Source organism: Myotis daubentonii, chromosome 1 (genome assembly GCF_963259705.1).
Source record: "Myotis daubentonii chromosome 1, mMyoDau2.1, whole genome shotgun sequence".
NCBI lineage: Eukaryota > Metazoa > Chordata > Mammalia > Chiroptera > Vespertilionidae > Myotis > Myotis daubentonii.
In genome coordinates this window covers 25,795,017-25,811,781 of record NC_081840.1, presented here as the reverse complement: position 1 = coordinate 25,811,781, position 16,765 = coordinate 25,795,017, and the positions used below count along the sequence as shown (strand labels likewise).

At 44.2% G+C, this 16,765-nt stretch overlaps 2 protein-coding genes across 6 annotated transcripts in view; one reads left to right on the top strand and one right to left on the bottom strand.

Annotated features, from left to right (window-relative positions):
- The window catches only part of SMOC1 (SPARC related modular calcium binding 1), a 202,010-nt gene that overhangs the window by 45,214 nt on the left and 140,031 nt on the right, over positions 1 to 16,765 (top strand). The gene's annotated exons all lie outside the window — the stretch shown is intronic.
- On the bottom strand, positions 9,415 to 10,823 carry LOC132216464 (aquaporin-9-like). Its single transcript, XM_059665716.1, has one exon. The coding sequence runs from the start codon at positions 10,666 to 10,668 to the stop codon at positions 9,814 to 9,816; it is 855 nt and encodes a 284-aa protein (XP_059521699.1). The 5' UTR covers positions 10,669 to 10,823; the 3' UTR covers positions 9,415 to 9,813.

The window sequence follows — 16,765 nt, the reverse complement described above, 5'->3', positions numbered from 1 at the left end:
TCCTCCATGTGGGAGCTCACAGACCACCAGAGGGCAGCTCCTTTATTGAGCGTCTGTCCCCTGGTGGTCAGTGTGTGTTATAGTGACCAGTTATTCCCAGTCTTTCTGCTGTTAGGGTCAGTTTGCATATTACCCTTTTACTATATAGGATAGAGGCCTGGTGCACGGGTGGGGGCCAGATGGTTTGCCCTGAATGGTGTCCCAGATCAGGGTGGGGGTCACGCTTGGGTGCCTGGCCAGCCTGGATGAGGGGCTGAGGGCTGTTTTCAGGCAGGCCAAGCCTGCAACTGAAGCTCCCAGTCTCTCCTTTTTTTCTTTTTTCTTTTTATTCTGGGATTTATTTACCTTCTGTAATTGAAACTTTGTTGTGGCTCCAGCTCTGAGGCCGGCTGGCTGAAAGCAGGTACCTGGGGTTTGTTTAGCTTCTATAATTGCAACATTATTGCATCCAGAGCTCAGAGCTGGGCCACGGCAGGTGGGGAACCAAGCCTCATGTTCACTTCAGCTGCATGGCTACCGGCCGCCATCTTGGTTGGCAGTTAATTTGCATATCGCCCTGATTAGCCAATGGGAAGCATAGCGGAGATAAGGTTAATTACCATGTTTGTCTATTATTAGATAGGATAGTCTCCGTGCTGTACATTACATCCCCAGGACTTAGTTATTTTGTGACTGGAAGTTTGTGTCTTTTGACTCCCTTCACCTATTTCACCTATCCCCCCACCTCCTGCCTCTGGCAGCCGCCAATCTGTTCTCTGTATCTAAAAGCTTGTGTTTTTTTTTGTTTTTGTTTTTTTTTTTAAGATCCACATATCTATGAAGTCATACAGTTTTTGTCTTTCTCTCTATGACTTATTTCCCTTAGCATAATGCCCTCATGGCCCACTCATGTTGTCACAAATGGCAAGATTTCATTTTCTATGGCCAACTAGTAATCCATTGTATATAAATTTACCATGTTAGCCATTTTTAGGTGTACAGTTAAGTGGTATTAAGCATATTCTCATTATTGTACAGCTATTACCATCATTTATTTCAAAAAGTTTTTCATCTTCTTAAACTGAAGCTCATACTCATTAAACAATAACTCCCCATTACTCTCTCCCTCCAGCCCTTTCTATTTTCTATGTCTATAAATTTGACCACTCTAGCTACTTCATATAACTGGAATTATACAATATTTGTCCTTTTTGTATCTGCTTTATTTCACTTAGCATGATGCCTTCAAGGTTCATCCATATTGTAGCACAGTAGCATGTAGTATTCTTTTTTTTTTTTTTTGGCCAAATAATAGTCCATTGTATGGATAGACCACATTGGTTTATTCATTTATCTGTTGGTGGACTTTGAAGTTGCTTCCATCTGATGGCTATTGTGAATAAGGCTGCCCTGAATGTGGGAGTACAAATACTTGTTCAAGTCCCTGTCTTCAGTTCTTCTGGTCTATTCTCAGAAGTGGCATGGTTGGATCATATGATGTTTCTGTTTAACTTTTTGAGGAAGTACTGATAGCAGCTGTATCATTTCACATTCCCACCAACAAAGATTTCAATTTCTCCATATTCTTGCCAACACTTGTTATTTTCTCTGTGTTTTTTTTCTTTTTAAAATAATGGCTATTCTAGCCCTAACTGGTTTGGCTCAGTGGATAGAGCATCCGCCTGCAGACTGAAGGGTCCCAGGTTTGATTCCAGTCAAGGGCATGTACCTGGGTTGCGGGCACATCCCCAGTAGGGAGTGTGCAGTAGGCAGCTGATCGATGTTTCTCTCTCATCGATGTTTCTAACTCTCTATCCCTTTCCCTTTCTCTCTGTAAAAAATAAATAAAATATGTTAAAATAAAATAATAAAATAAAATAAAATAAAATAATGGCTATTCTAATGGGTATGAACAGGGAGGCACTTTTAATGACTATTTCACAAATGAGAGAACTGAGGCTCAGAGAGGTGGAATGAGTCGTCCATGTCAACCAGCAAGTCACAGAGATAGAATTCAAATCAAGGTCTAATTCTCTAAATCAGGATATAACCATTATGTTATATTTCCTGCCTCTTGCATTTGCATTTATCCAAATCAAGTATTTCTGTCTTTGCACAGATGACTAATTGTGCAAGATATCTAGTCAAGGCGCAAATGTAGGAATGAAATATATTCAAGGAGTTTTTATATGCTCTTACTAAAAATACATCTTTCACATGGGAAAACAGCAATAATAAATAATTTCTCCTTAATCTTTATTTCATCCTAGTTAATTTTAAAGTAATTTACTTAATTTGGTCACTCTGTCCTTTGCCTCAATGTCATCGGGCCATTTAAGTGGCTTAACTAACAAGGATGATGAGCATGGACTTTGTCCTTATGGGGAAGGTAGAGAAGCCAGAAAATAGAAGACAGGGACTCCACCTCATGATGTTTGTGGTCTAACTGGCCAGAGACATGTGGCCACCTGAGAGGCCTTCTCCAGGAGCACAGGCACTGGGCTACCGGAGGCCATGGGCTGCTGGGAGGACCGAGGCTGATTGCAGTGAGTCCTGGCTGAGGGCAAGCTGCCTCCTCCGCTGGGCGCAAAGCCTGGTGTGAGTCCATGCAGTGCACCCTAGAGAAGGAGGCTGCGGTTGGGGTTGCCCTGCCTCTCAGCCTCGGGACTCTTCCAGAGTCTCTGCTTTGTCCAGAGGCCGTAGACCTTGGCTACACCATTGAGTTTGAACATAGGTTCCATGGAGGCTGCCGGGCTCCTGCCTCTATTGCCAGCCCAGCCTTTACCAGCGGTTCTCAACCTGTGGGTCGCGACCCCTTTGGTGGTCGAATGACCCTTTCACAGAGGTTGCCTAAGACCATCCCGCATATCAGATATTTACATGGCGATTCATAACAGTAGCAACATTACAGTTATGAAGTAGCAACAAAAATAATTTTATGGTTGGGTCACAACATGAGGAACTGTATTTAAAGGGCCAGAAGGTTGAGAACCACTGCTTTAAACTGTCTTGTAGGAAAAGTTCCATCTGGCTGTCCACCAACAAGTTGGACAATGTAGTCCAATGTAGGCCAGTGGCGAAGAACATGGACTTTGGGGTCAGACAAGTTCATGCTGAAAACCTTGTTGCCACTGAGGCCTGTGTCACTATAGGAAAGGGTCTTAGCCTCTCTGGTTTCACTTTCCTTACCTGAAATATGGAAATATCAGGGATAATAAGATTGTCATGAGGGTGAAATGAGATGTTTATAAAGTGCTTGGTTTATTGTAAATGTTCAGTAAATAGTAGCTATTACAATACATCTAATGTAAAGCTTGATTTATATTTATTTCTCTTGGTTGGACCGTTTTGTCACTTTGGCTACATCATCATGGTCTGCTTCACGGACGGAACCAGTTGATTTGTTAGAGACAAGATGGTCTAGATAAGGGTGGAGGCTGCATTCTGCAATGTGTGAACCTCACGCAGAGCGGGCGCTCACTGTTTGGTGAATAATATCTCCGTTGGGATGGGGATTCCTGATGAGGGGCCGTGAGACAGAGGGAAGTGTATGGGTTTGTTGTATGGAGAAGGCAGAGGAGACTGAATTTGATCTTTCCTTTTTATATTTTAAATAACACTTTCCTCATCACAAAAATACAGATAACCAAAGGTCCTTGAAAAGGAGAATGGAGCAATGGGATAGGGCAGTGGTGGGCAAACTGCGGCTCGCGAGCCACACGCGGCTCTTTGGCCCCTTGAGTGTGGCTCTTCCACAAATACCACGTGCGGGCACGCACGTACAGTGCGATTGAAACTTCATGGCCCATGCGCAGAAGTCGGTATTTTGTGGAAGAGCCACACTCCAGGGGTCAAAGAGCCGCGTGTGGCTCGCGAGCCGCAGTTTGCCGACCGCTGGGGTAGGGTATGATGACTTGTCTTCAGGAAATGCACTGGAAGCTGGGAAAACCACATGGAAGAGTGGAGGACCACGAATGTGGCTGCAAGGTTGAGGGAAGGTAGTCGGCTTTGGAAGTGGGGTGGGAGGGGTTTTGAAGCTGGAGGACCAGGTGTCTGGAGGTGTGATGGGTGGGGGCCTGGGCGTGGAGACAAGGTGGGACTTTGGGGGTGGCAAGGAGATCACCCGCTCTGTTTATGATGAGGCACATGGTCTGAGGCATTAGTTTGAGAGTCACCCAAGCACATGTTGGCACTGAGGCTGTGACAGCAGCAAACCCCAATGAAGGGATGGAACGCAGCGGGAGATGAACAGAAGGCCTGGAGTTGTTTAAAGAAAAGGTGGGGGTGGGAGGAAATGAGGTGCAGGGGAATGTAGTAGGTTTAATAATTCCCTCCCTGCAAAGTTGTCCACACCTTAATCCCTGAGATCCGTGAATATGCTACTTGATATGGGAAAAGTACCTCTGCAGATGTGATTAAGTTTAATATTTTGAGATAGATTATTTTAGATTGTCCGGCTGGGCTCAATGTAATCACAAGGGGCTTTATAAGAGGGAGGGAGGAGGGTCAGAGTCAGGGAGAGATTGGAGGAAGCTGCTGGCTTTCAAGATGGAGGATGGGGCTGCAAGCCAATGAACGCAGGCAGCCTCCAGGAAAAAAGCAAGAAAACAGACTTCCCCAGAGCCCACCGAAGTCAGGCAGCCCTGCGGACACCTTGATTTTGGCCCACGAACACCCCTTTTGGACTTCTGACCTCCATACTTGTTTGATAGTAAATTTGGGTTGTTACAAGCCATTGCTTGTGTTAATTTGTTACAGCAGCAATAGGAAACTGATGCAGGGAGGGAGCTAACATCCTAAACATTGGGCATGTGCAGGAGAGTTTTGCTAGGTTGCTAGGTGCGTGCTGGGGTCCAACCCCAGCAGGTCCAGGGATCCCCAAAGGTGTGGACGGAGTCGTCGAAGAAGGAATGACACAGGGACTTCTCCAGCCAGGTTTGGTCGCCATGTTCCCTCGCTAGGTACTCCAGCCAGGTTCAGTCTGAGATCTCCAGCCAGGTTCGGTCACCAGGTTCTAGTCAGGTTCTCTTGCCATATTTCTGTAGTCAGGTTCAGTCCAGGATCTTTTGCCATGTTCTCTCCAGCGAAGTCCTTCTGTCTCTAGAGAACGTTCTCTGTAGGTTCTGTGCCTAGGTTCTGTCTCTCTTGGTTCTGTCTTCTAAGCTCTGTGTTCTAAGTTCTGTCTCTTTCTGTCTTGTTACAACTGTATTTATACCAGTTGATTCAATCCTATCAATCTCTATTACAAAGGTTAGGGCGTTTCTTATCAACATTCCAGGGAGTAAAGATTATGCAGCTTAAGCATGATTGTTTGTAGTTAAAGTGATTAATTACCCGCCTGGCACTTAGTTAAAAGGTTTTATTCCCTCCCTAACTTCAGGGGAAAATCCCTACCTGGGGAAACAACCTTTCTTGGAGAGGTGACCTTGGTTAAAACACAGCGCCAAGAAGGTGAGCAAACATATTAAGAACAGTATTCCATATATGCCAGGTCCCTTGAAACAGCAAGGATGGACCGGCTCCCGGCAGGTGTGCTAGTGGAGTTCTGGGTATGGATAGCAAGCTTGAGGCTGAGCCACACAAGCCTTCACCTGCTGGAAATAGATGCAAAACTCCAGGGCAGGGCTCTCTGGCCCTTCCCTGCTCTGCATCAGCCATGCCTTGGTGCTTGTGGCTTTCACTGGGAGAGGATTCCTACCTGCCTCATATGCCTCTCCATGGCTGACAGTGACCAAGCTGCCAGGGTGGCCAGCACCACCCTTGTGAAGAGTGTACACGCTAGGTGCCCTCATCAGGAATGTTCCCAGAATGCTGCCCTGGGACGCCAGAGGTCAGGTGCTGCTGTCCGTGAACTACAGTGAGGTGGACACGGACAAAACAGTGATGGTGTCTCTTTGGTGGCAACCAGAGGAGAGGATGCACTAGCTGAGCTGGTGAAGGAATCCTCTAAGGTGGGAGGCAGAGCTTGGGGCAGGGGTGAGGGGTGGGGGAGAGAGGGGGCCCTCAATCTTCTGATCTTGTTGCTGTTGTAGATATTGAAATGCCTCACGGGAGGTGCCTTCTCCCCACCCGCAGCCACACATAATCCCTCTCCCTGAGACCTGAGCCCCAGGGTCCCCGCTGTCCACATGTCCCAGTTCACTCACACAGCCATTCCCAGGTTGCAACGAGCTCCAGGAAAGCTGGGAGCCACATTCCTTTAAAGGAGCAAAGCTGCGTCCAGCACAAAACAGGGCTTGCTGTACCTTTCCCAGGACCCTGATGCCTACAGAGCCCTCATTTACTTGACTAAAGGGGACTCAGTGCCTCTTCTAAAACAAGACTTGGAGAGGAGTTTCTGCCCTGCCTATACTACAAGGTCGCTGCCAAATTGTCTTGCTAAAGAAGATGGAAAACACCTAGCATTCTGCTACAACCCATGATTTCCATTGTTACTCCGGGCAACTTGGTGAAGTTTATTATCCCTATTTGGTAGAGGCGTCAGTTGAAGGCAGAGAGGCCTGGACTGGAATCCATGCCCAGGGTTATTCACTGCCCAAGCTGTTTCTTAAATGAGACCAGACTGTCCATCTGCCACCCACCGGGAGCCCATTCCGACTTTTTGTCAATCGGAGAAAGCACTTCTGATGGTTTTAGAACTTGTTCTAATGACCTCTACAAGCATTATTTCTCCTAAACTGCAGTCCACCACCACTAACGAGTCTCCTCACTGCTTGGCCTGCTTGCGTCAGCCCACTTTTCTCTGTTCTGTGTTGACGGCAATCCTGGCGAGGCCTCCAGGTAGAGCAACAATAGCCCTACCAATGCCTCTGGGAGCTGCAGCTGCTTTATTATGTGGTTTCACCTTGCCTCTTGGTGTAGGCTCTATGTTTCAACGGCAGATTCTAAAACAGGAAATTTTGTAGTGTATTTGGAGGTGATTCAAGGAAACAGCAAGGCAGTGGGGAAGTGCAGCAGGGAAAGGAGACAAGGCCACTGTCCAAGAAGGAAAAGTCCAAACCTGTAGAGAATTTTTATGAGTTGATTGGAGCCAAACTGATAACAATCGCCAGAAAGCAAAATCTCAATGGAGTGAGCAAATGCTCTAGAGATTGGCAGTTTTTCGGCTTATTTTATACATTAGAATCAGAGGAGGGTCAAGTGAAATCCACTGGGGATAGCTTACGGGGGCGGGAGAAAGCATGGGGTGGGGATCTCTGGCACTGGATAAAAAGTAAAATGGAGAGACACGTTTCTTTTACATTGGTGGGTCCGGGATAGCTCATAATTAAGATGTGCAACATATAGTGATGGTATGTGGGGAACAAGATCACAATGAGTGGTTCTGTGGTTTCATGCTCTGGTATCTCAATTCTGCCTTGAGGGGTCTGAAAAAAGAGACTACTACGCTGATATTTCAAAGGTATATTATCTTAGATTCAAAAGACAGTAGACAGGCTCACTTAAGGTAAAGATCCACCCTTGTCAAGGAAGCTACAGGCCTAGAATGTGACTATCTGCCATAGCCCACTTTTAGTTACGGATTTTTATGCTTCAGACCATCCCATGTGGTTGCGTTAGGTCTCTGAGTTTGTAAGTGAGGCCATACAGGCCTCTCCTGAGCTTGTCAGGTTTAGTATGTGGCCCCTTTTCATCCATATAGCTAATGATTTATTAAGGAGATGGCTACTGCTGTGGGCAATGAGGGCCTAATCCTGTTGAGGACTCAGCGAAAGACTGTGGGACACACCTCAACATTGTCTTGTTGGGGGTGAGGTGAAGAAGTTGGATTTACCCACTAATTTTGATTCCTCATTGGGTGAGGGTTGCTCCTGGGGGTACGACCTTCCAGGCACTTTCAACCCTCCACACAGGATGAGCAGGCAGGCACCTGTAGCCAAAGGAAGCCCGCAGGCAGAAAGATGAGGTGTTGGGAGTTTAGGGAGCTGCAAGGATGCTTGTGGGCTGAGGGGATGTGGGTGAGGCAGGAATAGTGTCAGCTTCAGGTCATGTTAGTGGTGCCACTTCTCCCAAATCCAGTAGATCGGTTGTGTTAATTCCATCCAGGGTCCACTGGGCCCAATTTTAGTTGATTTTTTTAAAGCACTTGAAACGTGTCAGGATGGCCAAGTGGTCTAAGGGGCTAGACTAAGCACTTGGCATTTTTGTAAAACGTTACTACTTCTTGGCTTTTAAGATACTTTCCAAAGCACAAAAACAGTATTTACTTATTTTTTAAAGATAGAATAAAACTCATTCTATCTTGCAGTTATGATATGAGTGCATTGGAACTCTCTTATAAATGTAAGATATGAGATCTTAGTGATCTTATTTTTTCTTGTGTCGTGAAATGGTTATTTTTGTCTTCCTAGGAATGATTTTATCATTATTCATCAATTATTCCCAACTATGGTGAAAAAGGCTGAAGTAGTAAGGAAACTGAAGAACGATGGAATTACCAAGAAGGATGAGGCAATCGTATAGTAAATCATCAGTATTTTATCATCCTCCAGTTTTCTTAATTCACTGCCTAAAGTATTATATAATTTTTCAAGAAGATATAAAAGAAAACTGGAGACATCATCTTTGTGGTCTGCTTTTAGTTTCATTTGATATAACTGAAAAGGCCGAATTTTTCCTTTTCTCCCTATAATGGCAAAGAGAGGTAGAGGATGAGTTTTCATAATTACAGTATTACATAAACCAGAAGATTAATGTGGCACTCTAGAATATAAGCAAATGATAGTGGTGAAATTGATTGTGTAAAAGAAATCTTAGCCTATGAATCTTTAGACAATGATATCCTAGATGATTTTCAATAAATTAAGAATATGTTTTTAGGGAAAAAGAGGAAATATGGTATTTTCATGCAGTTACTCAACCAGATGAACTTAATTATACAACGTTTTATGACAAGAATCTAAGGCTTTCTGTTTTCCTAAGAAGACATATGACAATATTCTTTAATATTTTAGATCTTTAAAATGTAATGATGTTTTATTTCTCAAACTGTATAGCTGATGGGACTTGTTGTTCCTGCACCTTCACCAGCAGCTGGGGCATCCCCACCTTTGGTGTTTCTGGTGTAAACTATTTGAGCTCTGTGCTTTGAAACTAGTTTAATAAGTCCTTTCCCAAGGAGCTCCTGAAGGGGCTGCCCTGGCCAAGGAACTGGGGTCTTCAGTCTCTCAGAGACAATAGCTGGCATTATAATAAGCGGATAGTGGGAGCTTCCTTACAGAGTTTGTCCTATGTGGCTTTGTCAAACAAAACCAGGTTATGGAGCTTGTCCCGAACTTTGTCTTTGGACCGTGTCTCTTTTTTTGGCCTTGCCCCAAGATTTGTTCACTGGGTCTTTGTCTTTCTTGGCCAACTTTCCAGTATCTTTCTCCTCCTCCTCCTCCTCCTTTTTATTTTTAATATTCAGAATGTAACCTTTATGGGTTTGAAAATAAGGCTTTGGTGATGCTATTTCATACAGATAATGCAGTTGAGACTATCCAAATAAGTCCAAGGTCGAAGTCTCAAGTTATCAGTGCTCACTCAGCAAAAAAAATTCACATGAAAGAATGAAATAAACAGGGTGGAGAGAAGTCTGTTTCACGAGACAGTCCATGTTACTCTGAAGGCAGGGGGAACTGGTAGAGAAGAGGTCAGTATTTTCAAAACTTTATTCAGATGCTTTTCCAATCAAGTGTCCCAAATGGCTAGCAGAGAAAATTGGGAAGATCTACCCCAGTCTCATGAATATATAGACACCTGGATGCCATCTTTCCTGAAGAGAACATCAGCTCAGCCAATTGTAAACTTAGAACTAAACCCGCCGCTACATTTCCACACTAAACTCATGTTTCTCTAGTTTGTCCTCGGTTGTTCTCTCTCAAAGTCTGTATTCAGGTTTGGATGGTGGATTTCAATGAAAAGAATGTAGATGAGGCCTCCCATGGCAGCACCAACCATAGGGCCCAGGATAGGAATCCACCAGAAGTTATTTCCAGCTTTGAAGACACCAAACCCCCATCCCGCCAAAGCAGTGAAAAGCCTGGGACCTAGGTCTCGAGCTGGATTCATGGCACAGCCACAGTTCAGTTCCATGGAGGTAGTAAGGACCAAAATCAGGAGGGCGATGACAACGGGCTCCAGGCCTCTGGGGACGCTCCAGTTTCTGGAGTCAAAGATGGCAAAGACAACCATGAGGAGGAACATGGTGGACACTACTTGGTCTGCAAACCCATTTGCCAGAGACAGATACGGAGCTGGGTATGTTGCAAAAATCTGTGCTGTTGCATTTTCTCCCACGATGTACAGTTCTCCGCCAGCAAAGGACATAAATGCATCATAGTAAACACCAAAGAGGATTGCGGACCCTGTGAAGGCTCCCAAGAGCTGGGCTCCCACATAAAAAGGAAATTTGAACCATTTCATCCTCCCAAAGAGACACATTGCAAAAGACACAGCAGGGTTGATGTGGCCACCAGAGACACCCCCAGCCACATAAACGGCCATTCCGACTGCTACTGAGAAGCCAACGTTCACAGCGAGGGCTCCTCCAGAAGTTCCGCGACTGAGGACGGATTGGGCAACAGAGCCACATCCGAGAAAGATCATTATACATGTGCCCAAGAACTCGGAGAGCATTTCTTTAGCCAAACTGTTCTTCAACATCAGTCTCTGCCTGAAGCGTCTCCTCTGTACCTCCTCAGATTGCATGGTGGCTCCTCCAAGGACCACTCTTTCCACTAGTGCCTGCTTTGTCTGCTCCCCACTTCACTCACACATGTCAGCATCTTCTTCTTGTCCTTGGACTGCAGGGTGAAACTTGAACAGCTGCCACCACTGCTGCCTCGATAAGATGTCGGACAAAAACAAAAGTGATCGTTTAGATTTTTGTGCACCAACATTTACTTGAAGTGGTTTGTGATAGTCGAGTGTCGAAGGCAGGTGTGTATAAAAAGAGGAAATAGATAATGTAGAAATAAAAACATGAAATGGATTGAAGATATTATGTTTATCAATCTGAAAATGAAAATTTTTTATAATTATGGAGCAAAGATGATGGCCATCAAAACTAGGAAAATATAGAATAAAATTTTGGGTTTATTATATTTAAATTCTTTTAAAAAATATTTTCATTGATTCTTAGAGAGAGAGGAAGGGAGAGGGACAGAGAGGTAGAAACATCGATGAGAGAGAAACATCATTGATCGACTGCCTCCTGCACACCTTGTACTGGAGATCCAGCCTGCAACCTGGGCATGTGCCCTGACTGGGAATCGAACTGGTGACCTCTTGGTTCATGGGTTGATGCTCAACCACTGAGCCACACTGGCCGGGCTATATTTAAATTCTTATTAACATTTCTAACAAAGTTGATTTTTTAGCCTCCAAGATGGCTCCCACTGATCCCTGCCTTCTGGTATTCACACCCATATATATTCCCCAACATTGTTCTAGGGTTGGTCTGTGTGATAAATAGAATATGGCAGAAGTGATGGTATGTCACTCTTGAGATTAAGTTATAAAAGACTGGCTTCTATCTTGGCCTCTCTCATTGATCACTTGCTCTGGGCAGAAGCCAGCTATCCTATTGCGAGGATCCGCATGGAGAAGAATGAAAGTATGCAGCCAATAGCCAGTGAGGAATAGAGGCCTGCTAACAACCACATGGCTGAGATTGGAAGTGGGTCTTCTAGCCATAGATGATGGTAATCCTTTGCTGATAGGTTGGCAGCAACTAGAACTGGGTACATAAATTATGGGGTCACCCTAGCTGGTTTGGCTCAGTGGATAGTGTGTTGGCCTGCAGACTGAAGGGCTCTGGGTTTGATTCCAGTCAAGGGCACCTGCCTGGGTTGAAGGCTCAATCCTCAGTTTGGGGGCATGCAGGAGGCAGCTGACCAATGATTCTCTCTCATCATTGATGTTTCTATCTCTCTCTGCCTTTCCATTCCTCTTTGAAACCAATAAAAATATATTTAAAAATTATGGGGTCCAGAGGAAAACAAAAATGGGGGGGTCCTTGTTAAAAAATTATTAAAAATTTCAAGACATCAACAGCAGAGGATTAAGCCAAATGTGAGACTTTTTGTGACTACATAGGTTGCATGCCTATGAAGCTGGCCCTGATTGCAGCCTCATGAGAGACCCTGAGCCAGAAGCACCCAGCTAAGCCATTCCTAGATTCCTGATCCATAGAAATGGTGAGATAATGTTTGTTGTTTTAAGGTTTTGAACTAATGATATGTAGCAATAGATAATGAATATAGTATCCCTTTATTCCTACTTCTGCAAATTATTTGTAAAATGACTTAAAGCTATAAAAATATAGCCCTGGGTGGTATGGCTCAGTTGGTTGGGCATCATCCTGTGCATTGGGAAGTTGCAGGCTTGATTCTTGGTCAAGGGCATATGCCAGGGTTGCAGGCTCGAGCCCCTATCCATGTTACACTATCACATTGATGTTTCTCTCTCCCTCTTTCTTCCTCTCTTGAAAAATCAATAAACTATTAAAAAAACATAAAATTTGTTTGACTGGTTTGTCTCTGTGCTAGTATATTAAAACATGAAATGAGTCCATCAGACCCAGATGGTAAATAGTGTAACTCTTTTTTTCTGAATTACTGAGAGTTAAAGGGATAAGAGTGATCTTGTTAGTTGAAAATTTACTTCCATGTTCTCTCCAGCTCTTGCACATGCTGTTTGCTGTGCCCAGAACGCTTTCCCCCTTCTCTTTGTTCAGCTTAAACATCATATTCTCAGGAAAGTTAACCCTCCAGACCGAGTTAGGCATCTTTTTAATAACTCCCAAAATACCCTGTACATCTTTGCAGTTCTGTGGACACTTGTAATTAGTGAATTATTAATAACTAGAGGCCCAGTGCACAAATTCATGCACCAGTAGGGTCCCTCTGCCTGGCCTGTGGGATCGGGCCCAAACAGGCTCTCCAACATCTTCTGAGGGGTCCTGGATTGCAAGAGGGTGCAGGCCAGGCCAAGGGACCCCACCAGTGCATGACTGGGGCCAGGGAGGGACATGGGAGTTTGGCCAGCCGGGGAGGGACCACAGGAGGGCTCCAGGTCATCTTGCTCAGTCCTGATTGGCCGGACCCCAGCAGCAAGCTAACCTACCAGTCAGAGCATCTGCCCCCTGGTGGTCAGTGCACATCATAGCGAGTGGTTGATCGGCCTTAGCATATCATTAGCAAATTACGCTCTGATTGGTTGAATGGCTGACCGGCGACTGGATACTTAGCATATTAGGCTTTTATTATATAGGATTAGTTGCATAATGTCTGTCTTCCCAATAAACTGTAAGCTCTTTGAGGTTAATCACCTTCTCCCTTTGTACTTATTGTGTACCCAGTGGCTAGTGCAATACTAGGTACACTGTTGGAATGCAATGACATTTGTTTGATTGACTAGTTTGTCTCAGTGTCAATGGATTTGGATGATTTATAGGAGAGAGGACCTTTTGGCAATGCTTTCTGTGGAGTACCCAACTGTGGTGATTACACAGGTGGGCCTTCACAGGACCCAACCGTGAAGACATGGAAAAGGCTCCTTGCCTCCTGGGCTTCGGTGTAAACAATACAAACCAATGACGCCCACAAATGAAAATCAAAGCAGGTGAGTGCGGAAAACCCATACACATGGAAACAGGAGTCAGCCTTCCGTAATACACAAACTATCAAGTGCAAATATAGCATATGCTTCTGACTCTTAAAACCAATAGATTTAAGAGGATGCCAAAACTTGTGATGTGTGCGTAAAGTTTAAGGACCACCCTTGATAAGGTTAATCTTTGTGGTTAAGCCTCAGTTCTTCATCTGCATAATGGGACTAATAATACCGACTCCACAGGCTGGGCCCGAGGACACGAGAACACATAGAAAAAGTGCTTAGCAAAAAAGTTCAGCTGCTGGTAGCACAAGGTAGATTGGGTTCAAGTTCTGGTCTGATAGTTGTTTCTGGCTATGTGAGTTATGTAGCCTCCCCCAAATCTCAGTTCCTTTCTTAGTAAAATGGGGACAATAATGGCACCTACCTCATAGAGTGAATGCCAGAGTGTGTGTTTAAGGTCTGCATATTTGGCATTTGCTAAGCCCTCCCAGTTACTACTACTGCTATTACTAATTTTGAAACCGGGTCACAGAAAAGTAACTGAATGAAGAGAGAGATTCCTCGGTAGGTGGAAGAGGGGAAAGTAATAGAAACATGAATACAGAAGATCGCCAAGAATATTTTCACAAAGATGTGCATTATTTTTGGTGGTCATAACTGGCCACTGGTCTCTTTAAGAGGCTCCTTTCTTGCCACCCTGGCACCATGTGGCTTGAGCTTTGTCAAAGTATGTTCTTGGTTCCTCCCACTTGAAGGTGTCTAAAAGAGGGAAATACCAGAAGTAAATTTTTTGTGGCATCAATAGTCTGGGTAAAAATAGGACTACCATGTGATCCAGCAACTCTGCTGCTGATATTTAACGGAAGAAAACCAAAACACTAACTTGAAAAGGTGCCTGCACCCATGTTCTTGGCGGCATTATTTACAATAGCCAAGATGTGGAAACTACCTAAGTGTCCATTGATGAATGAATGGATAAAAAAATGTGGCATACAAATACAGTAAAATGTTATTCAGCCATAAAAAAATTAGAGGTCATGCCATTTGTAACAACATGGATGGACCTTGAGAGCATTATGCTAAGTGAAATAAATCAGAAAAAGATAGATACAGTATAATCTCACTGATCTGTGACATTTAAAAATAAAACAAAACAACAACAAACTGAGCTCATACCGAGAACAGCTAGGTGGTTGTCAGAGGTGGCGAGAACAGCTAGGTGGTTGTCAGAGGTGGCGGATGGAGATGGCAAAACGGGTGAAGAGAGTCGAAAGGTACAAACTTCCAGTTTATAGGACGAATAAACTCTGCGGATAGAATGTACAGCATGGTGACTATACAGTTAACAATACTGTACTATATATTTGAAAGCTGCTGAGAGAGTAGATCTTCAAAGTTCTCATCACAAGAAAAAAAATTGTAACTACGAGGTGACAGATGTTAGCTAGACTTATTGTGGTAATCATTTCATAATATATACAAATATCAAATCATTATGTTGTACACCTTGGGCAAATACAATGTTATATGTCAATTACATCTGAAAAAAAACGAGTCTGGGTGTCTGGCTCTAAGACCATTAGTATTTTTCAGCTGGACATGCAGAGCTAGAGGGAAGCCACACTGAACCCTCTGGACTCCATTGCATTGTCCATGGTTCTTTCATTTGGCAACTCAAGCTGTCATAATAATGTGAGCTCCTACTCTAGTGGTCCCAGGATTTTATTCTTCCTTAGCAGCATAAACCCTGATTTTTACTGAATACCTTTGGCCTATTTGAGCTAAGAACATTCCTCTTCCATCCCCCAGCCTTCTTTGAAGGTAGATGTGGTCATATGACTACGTTCTAGCCAATAGATACAATTAAATGTGACTTCTGGGAAGTGTTCTTAAAAACAGAGGCATGCTCACCCTAGCCGGTTTTGCTCAGTGGATAGAGCATCGGCCTGTGTGGACTGAAGGCCCAGGATTCCATTTCGGTCAAGGGCACATACCTGGTTGCAGGTTCCCTGGCCCTGGTTGGGGTGAGTGCAGGAGGCAACCAATCCATGGGTCTCTCTCTCACCACATGTTTCTCTTTGTCTCTCCCTTTCCCTTCCACTCTCTAAAAATCAATGAAAATATATCTTCAGGTGAGGATTAACAACAACAACAACAAAATAGAGGCATGCTCTTCTTTTACCCTTTTCCCTCTCCATTGACTGGAAAACATATGTGATGGCTAGACTTGAGCAGCCATCTTGGACCACGAGGCAGAAGCTGCTCATTAAGAATGACAGAGTGATACTAGAGGACCCTAGGTTAGAAGGAACCACACTACACTGTGAAGGGAGTTTGGGTACAAAAGAGAGAAATAAGCTTCTAAATTGTCACTATAATTATTTTTGTCATGCATATTTACATCCTTATTGAGGTGTAACTGACAAATAAAACTGTAAGATATTTAAAGTGGTTTGATATGTGTGTACAGTGTGAATTGACTCCCCCATTGAGTTAATTAACACATCCATCACCGTGTGTGTGTGTGTGTGTGTGTGTGTGTGTGTGTGTGTGTGTGGTCATGCATATCTAAAATTTAAGGACTGACCTGGTAAGGTTAACTTCTGTGGGTGAACCTCCTCTGCATAATGGGACTAATAATAACTCCCCCAGCCAATGCCAAGTGTTACTGCAAGTTATTTATAAACCCGGAAACAGAACCCAGGATTCTTGGTGTCCCAGGCTTTTTATTTTAAAAGAGTCAGACCTTAGATGCAACTCACCTTTTTCTGTTGGTAGCTGTTGTCACAAGTGAAGCAAACAGAAATCAAGGTGTATTTATATGATAGGAGCCCCTTTCTCCAAAGCCCCATTCCAGATCTACCTTCTTCATGAGACCTCCCCTATCCATTGGCTCTGTAGTGGGCCCCCGCTCTCTGAGTGCCTGTAACACATCGCAGGCTTCGCTCTCAAATGTGGTCCCCAAGTACCTGACCGCTGTGTGTCCTTAATTAGACTGTAACCTGTCAGAGGGCAGGGTGTGCATCCAAAGGTCCCTCGTAATGATGGGCATGTGCTGGGCACAGAAGGAGATGCATCAAAGTGCTTGCTAAAATGAACGGGAGGTTTTATTCCTGTGTACAGGACAAGGCAAGCTTCCTCTGGATTAGGCAGAAACAGACTTATTTGAAATGGGCATTCCTAGCTA